The sequence below is a fragment of the Sorex araneus genome, chromosome 5, assembly GCF_027595985.1.
Source record: "Sorex araneus isolate mSorAra2 chromosome 5, mSorAra2.pri, whole genome shotgun sequence".
In the NCBI taxonomy this organism is placed as follows: Eukaryota; Metazoa; Chordata; class Mammalia; order Eulipotyphla; family Soricidae; genus Sorex; species Sorex araneus.
Genome location: NC_073306.1, coordinates 198038371 through 198058876, shown reverse-complemented (window position 1 = coordinate 198058876; position 20506 = coordinate 198038371). Strand labels below are relative to the sequence as shown.

The following is a 20506-nucleotide window of genomic DNA, read 5'->3' as shown; positions in this document are numbered from 1 at the left end:
AAGACATCTTGAGAGAAGTCAAACAGATTGAGGCATACGTATAAATATATGGATCCCTGGCAAGGAGTGTACAATAAAATATATTTTAAAAATAATAAAACCTTTATGTCAAAAAACTTGTGTGTAAAACAAAATGACCCGAATATAGCATTTGAACAGTTCTTTTTTTTCCCCATTGATGATCCATAAAGACAAATACAATAGGGTCTAATAGAATTTCTTTTCGTTCATTAGTGATCCAGATTGTGGGACTGTCAGGATCACCTGGGCTCATGGGTGGCCTGGAGGATTAAGCTCAGGTTCTCACCCTTGTAGTGGGCACTAAACCACCGTGCCATCCTCCAGACGCATTCTCACTGGGGACTGTAAGAGCAGGGTTGCTGCATAGCCTCAATGCTGGAGGGCACGGGCAGCAACAGGGCTGAGAGCTTGTACTTAGCGTGTGCTGTGGACATTCATCCATCTCCTGGGCCTCAAATAGTATGAAGTCTATCTGAATATTCAAGTATTTGATTTTTAAATATTTGAAAGCACTCTGGAGCGATAGCACAGAGGGTAGGGCGTTTGCCTTGTACATGGCCAACCGGGGTTCGATTCCTCCACCCCTCTCGGAGAGCCCAGCAAGCTAACGAGAGTATCCTGCTCGCACAGAAGAGCCTGGTAAGTTCCCGTGGTGTATTGGATACGCCAAAAACAGAAACAACAAGTCTCACAATGGAGACGTTATTGGTGCCTGCTCGAGAAAACCGATGAACAATGGGACGACAGTGCTACAGTGCTAGACACAATGTGCTTCTAACTTGTCATAACCTGAAATATAGGACATAATAGTTATCAATATTATAAACATATTAATTATTTCTAAAAGTTATTATTCACCATATTTCTTTTCATTCGCCATGTTTTAATTTGGTTAAATCATGTAATGACCACTAGGACATATGCTATGATTCTAAATGCTTTAAAGCAATACGTTGTAAAATTATAATAAATACATTATAAAATCTCCCTTCATCTCACCACCTACCTTTGTGTTTACATGTGGTAACCCCAGCTTACTTTGTCCTTTCCAGAAGCAGGGCTGGAGTGAGACCACTAGGATTGCTCTGAATGAGAAGATGAAGATTGATGTTTAAAGATCTCAAATGAATCCATTTCAATCTCACACCATGTTTGATGGGGCTGCTGATAGCCACCAAAGGCTGGCACAGAAAAGATACCATTTGCAATCCTTTCCATAGGGAGACTGGGAATACAAGTTCTGCCTTGCAGCTCTGATGTAGATGGAACCCATACTTCTCTTAGCAATAGTTCAGCTTACTGTTTAAAGTACCAGGTTACAATTCATTTATAATGGGATACCAGCGAGATAAAGTTTTTCTTACCTCTTACTCTTACCAACTTAGTGGGTGCAGAGTTGGTGTGGCAGAGGAGAGAGGAGAGAGAGAGAGAGAGAGAGAGAGAGACAGAGAGAGAGAGAGAGAGAGAGAGGAGGGGAAAGAGGAAGGAAGGAAGGAAGGAAGGAAGGAAGGAAGGAAGGAAGGAAGGAAGGAAGGAAGGAAGGAAGGAAGGAAGGAAGGAAGGAAGGAAGGGAGGGAGGAAGGGAGGGAGGGAGGGAGGGAGGACAAGGAAAGATGCTTAAGATGCTTGGCCTTGAAACTGAATCTCTGGTACAAGAAATATTGAAGGCATATTCTCTGGAATACTTATTTTATTTCTGACAGCAAAGAAAGCCTTTAGGTAAAATTATTAATTTATCTCACCTATTTAGTATATTAAATTACACTATTTCATACTCTAGTGGCTTGAAGAAGTTAATTTGTCATTTGAATGGCATGAATGATGAATATTTACACCAAGTCCTGGCACTTTAAAGTACTCAGCACGTATTTAGTAGTTCTTGCTGGGGTATGCTTTATTTTTTTATTAACATCTATGGCAAAGAAAACTACAACAGCAGAGTTGTGTTGGGGATTTGGGGAGAGCAGGGCAGCTGCAGGTGAGGGTGTTATCTGTGAGGGAAAGACACTTCCACACAGGGCTCTGAGAATGAGTGGAGTTAAAATCAGAAAGAAGGGGAGGGTAGAGGTGCCAAAATGAGGAAGAGGAAGCCAAATCCCCTTATGAGGGGTGCCGGGGAGGGGAGGGGCCACTAGAAATCTTAGCACCTTGGATTTCATTTGTTTTCTTCTTTTTAAAATTTTATTTTTGATTTTTATTTATTTATTTTAAATGAAACATTGTGAGATATAGTTACAGACTTACAAACTTTCATGATTATATTTCAGACATACAAAGATCCAGTCCCCATAGCACCTTGGATTTCTCTGACCCCACACCTGCCCTCTCTGTCCATGCCTTGTGAGTGGTTGAGTGAGATTCTGAATATTAACAGCATGTGTGTGTGTGTGTGTGTGTGTGTCTAGATCACTGTCACTGTCACTGTCATCCCATTGCTCATCAATTTGCTCGAGCGGGCACCAGTAATGTCTCCATTCTGAGACTTGTTTGTTACTTTTTTTTTAGCATGTTGAATACGCCACGGGTAGCTTGCCAGGCTCTGCCATGCGGGCAAGATACTCTCGGTAGCTTGCCGGGCTCTCCGAGAGGGGCGGAGGAATCAAACTTGAGTCAGCCTCGTGCAAGGCAAACGTCCTACCGCTGTGCTATTGCTCCAGCCCATGTCTCTAGATATAGATGAATATATATATAGGTTCTATCTATATTCATCTATATATAAAGACAATGAATATATATTTGTTTATATGTTCATATATTCATATATATTTGTCCATACATATATATATACATAGTCATTTGTCTACATATATATATTCATTGTCTGGGACAGTAAAATAATGTGTACTGACTGAAATGAAATATCACTTGTGAAAGATAAGTGCATAATTGATTTAATTTCAGCAACGGGGAGAAGGGCTCTGACATCTGGATTGTACTTCATATCCACATTTATATACATATATATACATATACATACACATATATGTATATTTGACTAAAATGCTATTGAGAGCAGCTTTGGTCCTGAAGGTCATTAGTTACATTGACCTTACAAAAGGAATATCTTCTTCATTAAAATAGCTTTAATTACTTTGGAGGCGAATAAGTCCCTCTCTGAGAGCCCGGCAAGCTACCGACAGTATCCCGCCTGCACAGCAGAGCCTGGCAAGCTACCCATGGGGTATTTGATATGCCAAAAACAGTAACAACAATGGAGACATTACTGGTGCCTGCTTGCTCTAGCAAATCAGTGAACAATGGGACAATAGTGCTACAGTGCTACAGGTGAAGTTAGGCTATTCTTTATCTTTGAAGTTGTGAGAATGCATCTGTGTCCAGAAAACGTTTGGTGCAGAACCAATAGATTCAACCGCTCCATCTAGAGAGAGTAGGTGTCATGAACTGGAGATAATTCTCGGCAAGTCACAGGCAAATAACAAAATCAAAGGGAAGAACCACACAATTCTCCTTATAGTTGCAATATTTAAAATAAAGAGAATAATAGAGGAAATGCACCAACAAGTAAACAAAAGCATGATGAATAAAGGAGTGGGTGAATAAAACTACACGTGAAATTTCTTAAGCAGAAATTTCTAACGTAGTAGTCCACACTTCCAAATACTCGCAAATACCACCATCAACCCCGCCTTCCCCCCCTCCCCCCCCCCCACGCTCTGCCACCCCAGGACAGCCAGAAAGATACAGCAGCGGGTATGGCACTTGCCTTGCGCGCACGCACCCATCTGGGTTTGACCCGGACATTCGGTTCCCTGAGCCCCGCCAGGAGTGATTGATTCCTGAATGCAGCAGAGCGAGGAATAAACCAGAGCATCACCGGGTGTGCCCCCCACGCCCACCCCCAAACAAACAAACACACACAAACCAACAACAGGCACTGAAAAGGAACACAGTACTTCTAAGATTATTTAAATGAATGGCTCTTGATACTGCCTGGAAACAGGACTTGTAAATTGCCACGTCCTGGGGTTAACCGGCGTGAAAGACCCCAGCTGTTGGCTGAACTCAGGGAAATAAGAATTCCCAAGCACTTGAAAACTCTGACCCTGTTGCCTTGGGTTCTAGAGGCTTAGCTTGGGGCCCGCTCTGCACCCCTGATCTCCTCCCAGGCCCCGCAGCCTTACACCTTGCGCTGGACCTTGTTTACTCCCCTGGGGAGGGGGGTAGTGGAGGGGGTGGAGGGGTGGGGGTGGCAGGGAACTGAAGCGCCAGGTGCGACCCAGCAGGGGGAGTGCTGAGCTGGCCCGTGGACAGGCGGGGTCCGTCCCGGGGTGTGGGTGTGGGTGTGGGGTAATTGGGGTGGGAGCAGCGTGGAGGCTCGCACGACGGCGTCCTGGTGGGGTGTGTGCTCCCCGCCGGGATAAATAGGCTCCCTCCTCCCGAGCCGCACTCCGGAGCCCGCCCCGGCCCTCTGCCAGCCCCGGAGCCAAAGGGTGCCAGCCTGAAAAGTAGTTTCGCTTCCTCCTGGCTCGGGGATCAGTTTCCTGGCACCCCAGCCGAGTCCCGAGCGCTCGGGAAGGAGGCGGCAGGAGGAGGCGGGGGACTCGTCGAGGGGCTTCCCGGCCCTGCAGCGCGGGGTGGATGGACCGGGTCGCCCCAGGCTGCGGCGCCAACTCCCTGCCACAGCTCCTGGCCTTCGCCCTGGGTAAGTGGCCGCTCGGGGCACCCGGAGACCCAGCGAGAGAAGGCTGGGCAGGAGTCGCAGGGAGGCTGCACCCCGATATGCCCTGGCATCTAGACTCGAGGGCTGCACCGAGGCCGGCAGGGCCTGGGCCGGGGGAGACGTTAAAGCAGGGAGGGCCCGAGGTTCGGGATCCAGCAGCTGGGCACGTGAGCTGCACCTGTCGGCGGGCGGAGAAGCGGCGGCCTCGGGGGCGGAAGGGATCCCGGGATCCTGCTGCGGCCGGAGCTGCCCACGCTGGCGCTCACGGCGCTGCGACGCGCGGTCCGGGCGCAGGGGGGCGCTGTCCCTGTGAGCGAGGGTTGCGGGGCGGGAAATCCACCTGGGCAGGAGCCCCGGACACCCGACCAGGGGACCACAGACAGACCCATCCTCCCAGAGGCAGAGGTAAGGGGAGTCCCGCGCCGCAGGCTGGAACTGGTTGAGGAGCCCGGTGGAGAGCCATGTGCCAAGTTGGGTGGGAGGCTTCGGAAGGGTAAGAAATCGAGGCAGCTGAGTCCTGGAAGTTTCTGGCATGCATTAATTAATTCACCTATTTCTTGCTGGGTCAGTCGGGGGGAGCTGGGGGAGAAAAGGAGACTCAGTTCTGAGATCCAAATCTCCAGTGGCTGAGAGGGGAAAGAGCAAATGTCATATTTAATGAGGACACTACTGATGCCAGATGCTGTACATGGATGTTTTTAACTTGGAATCTTTTTTTTTGGGGGGGGGGGTTGACACCCGGGGATGAACAGGGGTTACTCCTGGCTCCGCACTCAGGAATTACTCCTGGCGGTGCTGGGTCGGGGGCGGGGGGAACCATATAAGATGCTGGGAATCGAACCCAGGTCAGCCCTGTGCAAGGCAAATGCCCTACCCGCTGTGCTATCACTCGTCTCTTTATTTGGAATCTTGCGTGACTAAATTGAAGATGTTTCAGGAGAGAAAACTTAATTTGGGTGTGTGGTTAAGGGACCCTGTGTGCGGGGTGATCCAGAGTGAGGAAAGAGTGACCAAAGGGAGGAGGGGGTTGTTGTCTGGGTCCACAGAAGACCTATAGGCTCTTGCCTCTACGGAAGTCAGGGCTGGCAGGGGGAACTTAGCTGAAACTAGGAAAAGCTTTCACAGCAAGATCAGTCTCTCTTGGAAAGAAGAAATTTAGGTGGAGAAGTTCTACTACTGCAAGAAATTCAAAATGATCAATCTGCGGGTGTGAGAGGTGTGAAGTAAAAGGAATATTGGGTCGCATTTTATTTGTGTTTGTAGCTGGGGTGATCAGCAGGAATACCAAGGCTTAATCTAGGAGGGTGGTCTATGGGGTATAAAGAAATGGGATTTACATGGAAACTTCTGTTTGTCGCTGACCCTGGAGTAAGAGAGATAGCTACAGAGCAGTTGTAATGCTGGTTGGAAGTACATCAGATTTAGGACCGTGATTAAAGAGACAAAAGAGACTGATCTAGTGAGACCAACAGAAGAACGAGTAGCAATTTAGGTAGGTGAAGTGGAAGCAGAGCTGATGTTGCTGTCAGCAATACTCGGTTGAAGCTGGGTTTCTCTTCTTCCACCTGTGTGGACTGCCCAAGAGTCCAAATATTACTGAGAATCGTCTAATGTATGGGAGTTGGGGTGGAGAGCGGGCTCAAGAAATTCCTAAGGTATGACTCCTTCCTTGAAAGATGTTATTTACATTTACATTTGGGGATGCAAGACTAACCTGGCCTATTATTGCTTCAAGATTATTGTATTTGGAAGCAAGAAAAGGAAATTTACAAAACTAGATAGGCCCATGTTTAACAGTGAGAGATGGGGCTGTGAGGAGAAGCTCATTGGAGCACATGAGCAGAAGTTTACGCAGGATTTGAAATAGTAGAAGTAGATAGGCATGATGGAAGGAGGAAAACATTTAATAAAAGGTTGATGATGGGAATGAGGATGTTTTTCTGGAGACATGGATAACCAACCTGCCAGAGAGTAGAATTTATGATGAGGTAGCGAGATAGATTCTGAAAAGCCAAAACCCACTTTAAAATATTTGAATGTAAGTCAATACACATCATCATAGGTCTCTGCGATATGTGAGTGATATATTGCAAACAATGACTTAAGGAGATAAATGTGGCAGTAGGGTGTAGTGTGGGAGCGCGGAAGGGGCCAAGACTCAAAGAACTGGATCATCTCATAGGTAAAATCCAGGCATTAGCTAATTCAGGCCTAGATTAGGGTGATGTGCCAGGGAAAATGTTGTCAAAATGCTCATTCCAGACTGATGGTTATTCATCCTGTTTCTATCATACATAGATTTTTCCCCCCTCAAAACTTGTCAAAGTAAAAATGAAAAAAGTAAACGCACAAAAAACTCCAGTCTAAAGCCAGTGAGCACTCTGGGTTAAACAAGTGTAGAACTGTCTTGTTGAGTGTTTAGTTTAGGATGTGAACAATCTCTGATCCCCTGAAGATTTACTTACTCCTTGCAGATTGCTAATGATTGCAGTTTATAGCATCATTGTTTCCATAACGTGATCATCTTTCATATACACTTTGCTTCAATGACTTAGTCCTAATTTACACCACATGTAATGTTATTTACTTTTTGAAAAGATTATGAGCAATGAGCTGTATGAATTGCTTGTGTGTGTGTGTGTGTGTGTGTGTGTGTGCGCGCGCGCGCGCGCGCGTGCGTGCGTTTGGACATGCCTATGAGTCTCATTGGAAAGTTTTCTTGGAAGTGGTTTTAGAAGACCTGAAATCTGGTTCCAAATCTGCAGTGCTAGGGATTTGAGGTATATATACATTACAGCTTTTAAGGCATGAGGTTTCTCATTTGTGAGATGAAGGGGTTGCTTTAGATGAGGCTAAGTTCCTTAACAACTTGCCATTCCACTGATCTTCAACCAGTCTTCTTACTGGGAAATTTAAGAGGGAATAGTACTAAACTTGCATTTACTTTCTTTTTCTTTTTGCATTTTGGGCCACATCTGGCAGCCTGGGTGTAACTCCCGGCTCTGCGCACAGGGATCACTCCTGACATGCTTGGGGGGCCATGTAGGGTTCTGGGAACGGAACCCCAGTCAACCCCATGCAAGGCAAATGCCCTACGTGCTGTACTATCACTCTGGTCCATCCATTTATTTTCTACTGGAATCTTTCATGCTAACTTGATCATAACAGAGATGCTTATTTCTTTGGGAACTATGGTAAAAGGGCAATAATGGAATTTAAAGAGTTTTTTTTTAATTCTTAGAGAAATTGAATTATTCCATTTTAATTGTGTTTTTTGAAAGATATCTTCTGGGGCCGGGAGCAAGAGTACAGAGGGTAGGACATTTGCCTTGTATGGCGCTGACCCTGGTTCAATTCCCGGCATCCCATATGGTCCCCCAAGCACTTCCAGGAGTAATTCCTGAGTGCAGAGCCAGGAGTAACCCCTGTGCATTGTCTGGGTATGACCCAAAAAGCAAAAAAATAACTTGTCTCACTTCATCGGACATAAAAGTGAAGCCAAAATCATTATCACTGAAAAGGTAAATTTTTAATGAATGGCTTATAAGATTTAAATATTTTCCTTTCTTATTAAAATATAAAAATTTTAAGGTTAGCTTAACTTCTCCTTGAGAATCCAAATGTATCCATGATGCGATATTAATATAAAATAGCAACAAATAAAATGTTCATTGTATAAATGGAATAAGCCTGCAACTCTCTATGATTCTAGAACATTTTTCTAGAAGTTTCTTAATTTTTTAGGGTGCTCTTTATATGCATTATTTTTAAGTTAGAGAGGCATGACTTTTTTCTTTCTAAAGATCCTAAGTGTTGTGGCAACACTTGTATGTTAACAACTGTAACTTTTTCTATCACTGCATTGTGTGGGGATTCCGAAATAACTTGGAAGACTCCAGTATTTCATGCATGTTTTGTTGTGCTTATGCATTTGTGCCTTCCAATGTCTGTGCTGAACTCAAAAGTACGCAGAGGAGAGAACTGTCTGTCTCAGAGACCAGTCTGCTGTCACCTTGTCTACTACTGATATTGCTCAGGCCAGGACCGGAGAGACCAGTGGGAAAAGCCCATTTTATTTTCTCATTGATGGTGTTAGCTCCTGCCAGAACACAGGTATAATTCTACTGAAAGATTAAGTCAGGTCATAATCAGAGACAAACACCAAATAGTCCCTGAAATTTCTTCTCTGTCCAGGAACTATGATCATGAATGTCTCCATTACAGTTTATCTTTCCAGGAGAGTATAGGTAAGCAATTATGGGATCTGTACTATTCAGTCTTAGCTAGGATTCTTATAAATTTCCAAAATTGCAATGACAAACCCCTCTGTCCACCAAGAATACATAGACCAGTTGAGCAAAGATGGTCTAAAGTAACTTTTAAAAGGAAATAAATCTGGCAAAAATGGTTCAGACATATCTGTGTCTTAAGAAAGGAAACTTAGTAACTCAAATGAATTTTTAATTGCCAGAATGTGAAGCAGCAATGAGATGCTTTTCTTAAGATAGTTGGAGAAAGATGGGATTTTTAATCTTAATTTACATCAATTGGGCTATACTACCTTGTGTATAAACAAAGTCAAGTTAAATAACTATGACATTCTTTCATTCACTCTTGACTTTTTAAAAGATATTAGCCTATTATTGACCTAATCTGTAGACTAGACACATTGATTTTTAAAACAGTAAAAAAGTACAATATTTGTGTTCATCATCTGATTTCAAAATTCCTTCATTGGTTGTATAACAAGATGAGTTACTAATACACTATTTCCCATATGCAGAAAATCTTGAATTTGTTTACTCATTCACCGTTATTATTTTTAAGGTATACTAAAAGTGCCTGCCATATAGTCATCATCACCATCATCATCCCGTTGATAGTTGATTTTCTCAAGTGGTCTCAGTGACATCTCCACTCATCCTAGACCTGAGATTTTAGAAACCTCTCTTTACTCGTCCTTCCCAACGGTGCCACATTGGAGGCTCTTTCAGGGTCAGGAGAATGAGACCCATCATTGTTACTGGTTTTGGCATTTGAATATGCCATGGGGAGTTTGCCAGGCTCTCCCATGACCTGCCATATAGTAATAACTCAAAATATAAATTAATGAATGAATATAAGCTACTTTTAGTGACAATAATCATTTAAAGAAAAACACTAGATTTGGTATAGAAAACAATGCTATTATTGGCAAATACCTAGAATCCAGAGAGGTGGAGGGGTGTTTCTTCATCATGTACATGATACTTGATTCTGCAGTGTTAGGACTGTTGCAAATGGTAAATCTATTTTTTCCTGTTTTGTTTCTCTTAATGTCCTGCATTTGGAATTCAGAACTACTTCATATTATTCAGCTAATTGCTAGCAGCGCACAGCATAGGGTTTTAAAATACATAATTTGAAGGGATTAGAAACGGGTATTGGACTGTCCAGTGCTTCATTAAAAATATGATCTTGGATTCTGTGACATGCCGGTGATTTACTCCCTTATTTGAATAGAACTTTTTAAACACAAATATATTTAATTGGTTTGGAGAGACCAAATTATTGTGTGCCTGGATATCAGTTTAGTATTAAATGGAGCCAAATGTCTGGTGGTGCCTTTAGAGGCTGAGTTAGATTTGCTGCGGAAGCATCATATAATCTTGTGCTCTGGCAGGGTGTAAATTCCTAACTGATGTATTAGTACTTCATAGCCATTGGAGGGTTAGATTTCCAGTTGTTTAGATTTAAGCACTTGCCTCTTGACCTGTATCTGCCATGCTTTGTGGTACACCACATGGTTTAAACCTTCCAGAGAAGATGTTTCTTTAGTACACTGGCATGGACAGTATACTTTACTTGGATCCCAAGCTCAGGACATCTTAGTTTGCCTGAGCACTTGGTATTTGTCAGACTGGGAGTTGAACTTGGTCTGTATCTGCAGTCACTTAGTTGACTTATACTGTCTCCGTCCGTAATAAAGTTGCATTTGTTCGATGTTCTTGCACTTTCCTGGTCTCTTGACTACATTCTGATACTTGGCAACATGCTTTGGGGTAGATGGAGGGGAACATCATTGTTTCATATTTCCCTAGATTGTACCTTGAGGTCTATTACTGACAGGATTAAGAAGAGTTTATCCTGAGGCGTTGTGATGTTATGATCCAGTGAGTCTGAGCCAGAGCAATTAGGCATGAGTCTCCTGGCGCTGTGACTTCCAACTCCTTCATGTTGGGGAACTCTTAAACGCATTGGACCTCAGTTTCTTCAATATGTAAAAGCTGATAATGTGAATTAAATCACTTACTGCATAAAGCACTTAAACTATTCCTGAGACATAGTTCTGGGAAGACATGAATTATTATAACAGTTGGAAAGTACAGAGATCATTGTGATAGTAACATTAAAAATCTATAGTTTAATTCTGGGTACTTCTGAGTTTCAGCAATGCCTGCTAATTGATTTTGCCCTTATTTCTTGAATTCCTGCGTCTGCTAGTTCTATAATGCTCTATTTTAAAGGTTTTATTGGCCTTGTTAAATGTCTATGTAAAAAAAAAAGATTCTGTAAAAGCAAAATTTATATTTTCTAAAACAAAATTCCCTCCAGAGATTCTTCTGCTTCTATTTGGATCCTATGTATGTAATGAAAAGTTTTATAGCATTTGTCTGGATGGATCCCAAGACTCAGAATATTAAGTTAAATCAGATAAATGTCAGACTGCATTAGCAGAGAAAAAGAAAATATTTAGAAGAAAATTTTGCTGTTTTAGTTAAGCTCATTTAAATATGCAGCCTCATTTATTTTGCTTATATAGTTTCCTTAAAATGAAGAGAATCTCTTGTTCAAAGAATGAAAAAATACTAAGTCAAAATTCATGTCTAAATTTCAGAAAAAAAATATTTCAGGGAAGCTTTCTTATGCAAAATGTTTTTCAAAATCTTAAGAGCACATAGTCATGCATAAACATTAAATCATTCCATAAAAACTGCTTAGGACACTGAGAAAGTTAAATAGATGCATAGTACTTTATTCTGTCATCTATGAAATAAGACCACCTTTCATCAAGGGACACAGGATTGATTTAAGGTCATAATAAAATAATGCCAGAAAAATTTGACAGAATTATTAGATAATAGTATTCAATATATCACTAAAATGTTCAACTTTATGAATATGCAGATAATTTTGGGAATATTTTGTGAATATTGTCATAAAAGAAGAAATAACATCACTGTGTTCATTGAACTAATTGGAGTGTTAGTATTTGTTCTCTGATCAAAGAGAATTGCTGCAACATTCACTACTAGAAGCAAGAAAAGAAAAAAACAAACAAGACTGTAATGTGTTTTGAATAGTTTGCCTGTAAGTTCCATGATAAAGACATGCTATCTTTTTATTCGCAGCTATGTTCTCAGTGTCTCTCACATTGACTGCACTTAATTGGTGCTCAGAAAATATTTGTTCAGTGGACTAAGTGCACATAGACCAGGATTAAGTGGGCTAAATGCTCTTAGATCGTTGCTTCTCTCAGTGTATCAAAAGGTATTGATGAAAACTATTTAGTTTAAGTGCATAGACTTGTACATACACGTGCAAATACATACTGCACACATACATAGATAAATGAAAGCGCACACTTTCCTAGCTTATATTATAAAAACAAGAGCACCTTACTTTCTCCAGAAGCTTTTTGGGGGTATTCTATTTGCAGTATCCTGAGGTTTACAAAAAGTGAAATATTAAGTATAGTTCCTCTTGGAGAGCCCGGCAAACTACCGAGAGTATCCTGCCCCCAATGCAGAGCCTGGCAAGCTACCTATGGTGTATTCAATATGCCCAAAACAGTAACAACAAGTCTCACAATGGACACGTTACTGGTGCCCGCTCTGGCAAATCGATGAACAATGGGGACGACAGTGCTACAGTGCTACAGTTCCTGGTTGAAATGGCAGCCATGACCAGTTTTGCTGAATAGATTGACCAGATAGAACAAGATTTGCTCATAAAATTACTATGCTGTTCACTATCAGTAAAATATAAACTTATCCAAAAGTATAACTCTCTTTCCCATGGCACAGTACTATACATAGTTCTTTGGAAAGTTCTTTGTTTCTGAAATACATAAAAACCAAGAAAACACTTAAGTATTTAGCTGTTTCATTTTCTTAAGTGATTTGTGGCCCTCCCAAGCCACAAATGAGTGATGCTTGACTGATTCATTGGCCAGGTTCATTATTCAGATCTGGTAATGCAGTGCTGCTCAGGCCCAGCAATGCTTGGGGACACCAGGGTTGTCCCAGGGTTGCTCTGTTTAGGGACCACCAGAGCTCCACCAGCAGTGGTGCTTGGGACCCCCGTGCTATCAGGGATCAAACGTGGGTGTTTGTCTGCTCCAACTCCTTTTTTTTTCTGGAACACATTATTCTTTATTCTCTTTTTCTTTTTCTGTCTTTCTTCTTCTTCTTTTTTTTTTAATAATATAGGAGTACTGCTATTTATTCAGCCATTAATTAAGCTAATTGAATTTGCTCCAACTCTTTGAAACTATCTCCCTGACTCCTTTTTGCAGTCTTAAATTGTGACTAGCAGCCTAAGAGACAGTCCAGAGGTTAAAGTGCAGGTCTTGAATGTGGCCAATCAGGTTTCAATTCCTGGCATGGAAGCATAGCTGGGTGCAACCCTCGAGACCCTTGAGCACTAACAGGGTGGGTCCAGGTAATCCCCAGACCTACAGAATCCGAGTGAAACTACATGCTCAGGTTTACACAGATGACTGGGAATTATTGGGGTCCCTCAACAAGGAAATAACCCCCCAAAATAAAAACAAGTATGACTAATTGACTAATAACAAAGTGTGTAAGGGAGTTGTGTTTTGCATTCAGGACAGTTGTCTACACACATGTCTATTGTCTTTCCAGGAAGAGTATATTGACAAAAAGTCTGTATCACAAATGAAACAGTATATAGATAGTTTAATATTCAAAGAGGTTTAAATTACACACTATAGGCCAGATAGAATCTCTGGGAAGATTGTGAAAAAATCTCCAAAGCAGTAATCACAGAATTTATTTGTCTATGACCATAGTGAAGAAAAATGACAGGATGATTAGTAGGTGTACATATTAATAATTTACATTTTTGTGTACAGAGAGTAAAAAAGACCTAATTTTTTTTTTTTTTTGCTTTTTGGGTCACACCCAGCGATGCTCAGAGGTTACTCCTGGTTCTGCACTCAGGAATTACTCCTGACAGTGCTTGGGGGACCATATGGGATGCCGGGGATTGAACCCAGGTCGGCCGCGTGCAAGGCAAATGCCCTACCCGCTGTGCTATCGCTCCGGCCCCTAAAAGACCTAATTTTTGTCTGTTTTTTGAGCTACTCTCTGCAGTGCTCAAGTCTGACTCCTGGCTCTGGACTCAGGGATGACTCCTGGCAGCATTCAGGGGACCATTTGGGGTATCAGGGATCCAACTCGGGTTGACTGAGTGGCCAGGCAAGTACCCTCCCTGGTGTATTATTGCTCCAACACCTAAATTCTTATAATGAGGTTATTCTGTGTAGCCCTGTGGAAAACACTGACTGGTAGAGAGACTCATTTTCTGTATGAGAACATATTTCAGAATTCTGAATTTTTGGTGCAATGTCATCTTGCAGAATTTCCTAGGAATGGGAGTGGGGGTATGAGTAGAGGAGGCTGGGGGTGTAATTTTAAAAAATGATGCTTTTAATTATATGTTGAATTCTAGTTTAAAACCTGCATAGTTTTGCACTAGGAGAACTTATCTAAACAGTGTGGAAATAGCTGTGGTCCACGAGCCATACGGATGACAAAAAAGTGCTTCATCTCTCTGAAACATTTTTGCTGCCTTGGTGATCAAATATTCTAACAAGGAAGCAGCAATCTCTCACCAACATTCTTCGAATTAAATAATACCTTCTCAAAATATCAGGCTGTTCTATTATTAGGATTTTTGATTGCTACTTGGTTCCTGGTTATTTTAAATTTAAATAACTATTTAGACTTTTCATTTTATAGTATTACACTTGACAACTAATACACAGAATACTGTTAATAAATAATGTTTTTGTTAAAGTTCTACTATAATGATCCCAAAATAATTCTCCTGTTTTCATTTATTACTTCAAATAAATGAAAACCACTGCTTTATAGTTGGATGAAGAGCTGGTCTTATTCTTGCTAAAGTTCAGATTAGTGAGTGGTTTACCTGAAAAGTTTGCTTTATACTTGTTTTTCTGTGACTCCTAATCATGTACTTCTAGGTGTATAGGGCTTTGGTTGGATCATAGTCTAGAGATAGTTTCCACCCATCAGGGATAACAATGGCATCTGGAGAAAAAGACTCTCCCAAGAACACAAACTCAAGAGTACTGACTCATCATCATACAAAACTTAGGACAAATTTTCAAAAGATGACTTGTTACTCTCATTGAAAACATTACTTTGGTGCATGACATTTCTATTTTTAATATTAAGAACACCATTTTGTTCCTAACTAATGTCAGAGGGAGTGATTTGTGAAAGAAATTGTTGTGGAAAATGGGTAGCTCTTGTGGTGTGTGCTGTAGGAACTGCGATGATTTTAACTTTATTTTTGATGTGTGAAACCAACTGTAAGAAGAGAGAATAAGGAAAGAGGCAAGTAAGGAGAAAGTTGCTGTGACTATCCCAGAAAGTCTGGACTAGGCAAAGTAGAGAAAGGAATAAATCCATTAATGTTTCTCAGTGAAAGCTATAGAATAAAATGGCAAATAATGGGCAGAGAGGGAAAAGAAATAAAGTTGCCCCACCCCCCAGATTTCTTGCTAGAGAAAAATATTCAGTTCCATATTTGAATTGCAGATGCTTTTAATAGAGATACTTGAACTATTTTATAGTTACTCAGATGTCTCTGACTATTTGGCAATATGGAATTGTACTTAAAATTAGAGTAGAGGAATTCGAATTTGACTGTTCTTCCAAGGACTATAAAAATTAATGATTAGCAGGCCTCTCTCCCTACCAAATAAATTCTGGTTGATATATTCTTAAGAATTAAATTTTATGACTTGCCAAGAGAAGAAATAATTATTTTCCAACAGAATAATTGCAAATTACATATGTTAATGGTTCTTTCTTCAGTAGGTGGAGTTATCCACTTTTAGTTAGCGTAGACACAGGTGACTTACTTGCAAAGAATTGAGTATAGTAGGAAAAAAAGTCACTGTACAGTGCATCTGACAAACACTAACTTGGCCAGGTGGTCCGGGTTAATATCACAATGATGTCATTTGTGTATATATCATGTAATCATAAGATGTAATGAGAATATTTCTTTGTGGTGTCATTTTCAAAAATTTGTAACCTTTGTCAAATCATTATAGAAACTAATTAAACTCAAAATTGAAGAGCCTGCTACAAACTAGCTGATCAGAACTTACCAGTTTGTCAACAAAATCATTAAAATATGAGACATGAAGAACTGTCACCGATTAGAAGAAGCTAGAATAATGACACAGAAAAAGAAGACTGATTGAAATTGTTGAAATCAGAATTAAGTCTTCAGTTCAGTCAATCATCGGATGCCCATATTGGTTTATAGTTTGATCAGTGATATTATAGTAATATGAGGAAAGAGGAAGTGAATGAGAGGTTTATAGGAATGCTCTCTGCTTTGCAACTTTTCTTTAAATCCCAAATTATCATAAAACTAAAAGTTTATTTCAAAAAATCTTACAGAAGATCAAAATAGTTAGTTTTCTAACTTTAGATTAAAAATTAAGTAAAAATTTAATTTATTGATTTACTGTAAGATTCACTGTTACAAAGTTGTTCATGATTGGGTTTCAGTCTTAAAATGTTCCAACTCCTATGTCTTCACTGATGTATGTCCTCAGTTCTCCCCTGCCTCCCCCACCCCTACTCCCAGCCTGTCTCTATTGCAGACATTTTTCTTTAGATAATAGTGTTTCTAAAGAGTACAGCTGAAAGCATAAATGAGTAGCTGATTATAACTTTCAGATCTAGCACAGTGAGTGCCTGACTCAATGGGAATTATTTGAGTCCATGGGTATTTTGTGATTGACTTATATAAAATAGAAGAATAAGACAAAATTCAACCAATGCAGAAAATTAGGATGGCAGTTGCCATGGGCAGGAGAGGAGGTAATAGGATTATTATTTCTGGCACAGAGTTTTCATTTTGCAAGATACAAATAATTTGGGGGAAAGATGCTAGCTATGATTGAAAAATAATATGAGTATACTTAATACCACCCCACTGAACATTTTTAAATAATTATGGTATTAAATATCATGTGTACTTTATTGAAATACAAAATTGGAAAAAGAGGACTGAGTATAGAGTGTTGGTGACACACATATTCATGGTTGGGAGTCAGTGCAATAACTGGAAATTCTAAAAAAAATTAAAAAAGGAAAAATAATAACTGGGAATCCTTCCTTCCTTCCTTCCTTCCTTCCTTCCTTCCTTCCTTCCTTCCTTCCTTCCTTCCTTCCTTCCTTCCTTCCTTCCTTCCCTTCTTTCCCTATATGATTCTTTCCTTTTCTTTCTTTACTTTCTTTCTTTCCCTATATGATACCTTGAGTGCTACCAGGAATGATCCCTGAGTACAGTAAGCCCTGAACATCTCTGGGTGTAGTCTAAAAACAAACAAACAAAATAGATCAATCATATAAAAAACTTATGAGTTGGTGTATTCTAAGACTGTTGAGTGAGCCATTCATAAATCACTGGTCTCTTAAAAAAATCCCATATTGATCATAAGTGAGGAGGCCAGATGTGCACATGCAAAGACTGATAAGATAGAAGTTGGGTTGGCAGGTGGGTAGTTAAAAGGGCACAACTTAGATAAATTACTAAAATTCTGGAAAGATAAACCTCACCTTAATTTTCTTACATGTAAATAACTAAAAAAATGGAATCCATTACGTTGTGGTGAGCCTCCCAAACCTAAATTTGCTTTCAGGGAGTTGCAGAAGGTAATTACTAGACAGGAAGTAAGCCAAGTGTTCACCCAAGTTATGTCCCAAGTTATGTGTGTCTCAGTGAACAAAAGACAATCTGAACTCACTTTGGTAATGTTTTGGAGATTAGAAGGTAGAGTTTGAAACTAAGAAAATGTTAAAACACTTTTCGAGGAAGAGTATTCTGGAAAGAAACCAATGACAAGAAGTTTGAAAAACAAAATTGCTTGAGTTTCTAGTCCCCAATCCCACCCCAAACTATATTCAGTAACCATGACTTCTCAAGATCCTTAAAGTCCTAGCACTCTTTGTGGTTCATCTTCTCTGAGCATAGTCGTGATCGACTTGGATCTCATTGTGAAGAAGAAAGCAATGGCATAAATGTAATGATTAAATTATACTGATGAGGGGCTGGAGCGATAGCACAGTGGGTAGGTAGGGCGTTTGCCTTGCATGTGGCCGACCCGGGTTCGATTTCCAGCATCCCATATGGTCCCCTGAGCACCGCCAGGAGTAACTCCTGAGTACAGGGGCCAGGAGTAACCCCTGTGTATTACCGGGTGTGACCCAAAAAAAGAAAGAAAAAATATATTGATGATTGTTTCAAATATTGTTATAGGAAGCACATTGCTATCCTATGTTAGAATACTCAATTCAAATTCTACCTTATAATCTCTAAAACATTACCACGTGAGTCCAGATCTTTTGTTCATTGACACACAGATAACTTGAGTGAATTTTGGTTTACTTTATGTCTAGTAATCACCTCTCTGCAACACCCTTTAAGTGCCATTGAGACCACAAGCAAATTTGAGTATGGGATAATGTCAGATAAATGACAATTATTGGATAATGTCAGTAAGAAGAGTGATTGGTAGGTACCACATTTAAATGCATATTAAGGCACTTTCTAGACAGATTCTTTCCTGGAAATCTGTCTTTCAGGATGTGGTGAGCAAGCTTTGCAGTGATTCAACTGGTAATATGTAGTGTGACTATTTTTCAGTGAGTCTTATTTTTATAGGTCACTCAAAAGAAATCAATTGAATTGTTTCATAGTTTTATCACACCCCACTCACATAAAGAAGGCCCTTGTTCCATAATGCTTCTCTGTCTAATTCTTCACTCCCACTGGACAGCTTTACTCACTGTCTCCCATGCAAACCAACGACACTCATTTCAGTGTCATTGCTTTTGGTCAAGTTCAGTTTCCATTGTCACTGAAGTGTTTTCCAATGATTTACTCAGCCTCTTTTTTTGCCTCCTTTTTTGTAATTTCAGCATAAGTTATGTTCTATATACATCTTACTTAATATTTATTGCTTGATATTCATTTATTTACTTCTATTTCTGATTTCTGTAAGTAGTTTTATCAATAAAGATAATAGGGACTAATCTTAACCGGGTTGGCTTACCCTAACTTATTTTATTTTATTTTTATAAAGTTGTTCCAACACCAATCCCATCACCGTTACACCTTCCCACCACCATATTTCAAATGCTTCTGTTCTGACGCCCAAGCCCTGCCTCAAAAGCAGGACCTAAATAATTTATTTTGTATTGTATTTTACAAGCTCAAATCCTGGGACTTTTCCAGGTTGAGTAACCATTGATGACTCTGAAATGCTTACATTGCTTTTCTTGTTTTTGTTTGTTTGAAGACTGCTTTCTTATGGGTCAGAGTCTGGACTGTATCTGGATCCACAGGCCAGTTCTACTATTTCTACTTCCTCTGCACTCAGATAATCCTCCCTGAGAACAAGATTTCTTTCACTTGTGTTAGCTTCTTATTTGGAGCTGTTAAGAAAATTCAGTGAGCCCATAGGCTTGCAGTTAAAGTATAATGTCCGACTGTCTGATCTCATCTTATCACTTAGGAATGAGAATCAAAAGTCAAATTTTGACAATGGATGAGTTCTAAGAAAATAACTCTAGGCTATGATAGAATTTCCGTTCTCGTCACAGATTTAATTATGGTTGTGGTGAATTTTTAAAGGTCGCTTTACTGGCAAAGGCATTATTTTGGTGTTAATAGCTTTTAGATCATGAGTTGGTTTATGTATGGCACTTCAATTATGCCCCTCTCTAGACTTTAAAAATCCAAGATTGTGGAATGCTTTTATGAGTGTTTTTAAAAAGTGTTGTCCATCATAATAAAACTTCTTTTAAATACAATATATTCTATTATTTGGAATAGAATTTTGCATTGGAGGAAGAAAGCATTCATATTTTCTTTCCTGACTTTGAATGAACACAAACTGTCCCCTGGCACTGCAACCCCCCCACCTCCCCCCCCCACACACGTGCACACACATTCACATACACACACTCAAGAGAACAATAGAGTCAAATTTCTCTAAGTGCTGTGATTTAAGAGACCTTGAAATAATCCCTCCTTTTTTCTGGAATAATGCTCCTCCATCCCTATGATATGTTCTAAATTCTCACTATCTTGAGGTCAAGTATGAAACTCGTCTTAAGATTCCTCCAAGTACTTCCTTTGTCTTTTATACAGCCACGGACTATAGCAGATTGTCCTTCTGTTTTGGGCTCAGAACCAGCACCATGTCCCAGGGCATGAGCTCTGATCTCTCACTTAATGCAAAGTGATAAATTGGTACAGTTAGAACCCAGGGAGGAGAATTTTGTCTAATGTGAATTGATGATGCAAGTAATTTGACAGAATTCCTCTTCACTTTTCCCTCCATCAACTACAACTTCAAGACAGAGCTCATTTTTGCATACTTTATGATCCCATGTGTTAGTGGACATATGCTCTGGACAAATTTCTGTATTTTTGTGGATCTCTCTGAAACTCTGCTGCACAGAT

The 20506-nt window shown here is 40.3% G+C and overlaps 1 protein-coding gene across 1 annotated transcript in view; it reads left to right on the top strand.

Annotated features, from left to right (window-relative positions):
- Positions 1-4444: 4444 nt before the first annotated feature.
- Positions 4445-20506, top strand: part of BTC (betacellulin) — a 53916-nt gene continuing 37854 nt past the window's right edge. Inside the window, exon 1 of the mRNA XM_055140443.1 lies at positions 4445-4684. Coding sequence (XP_054996418.1) covers positions 4621-4684 — 64 coding nt within the window. The 5' untranslated portion in view covers positions 4445-4620. The remainder of the gene's footprint in view (positions 4685-20506) is intronic.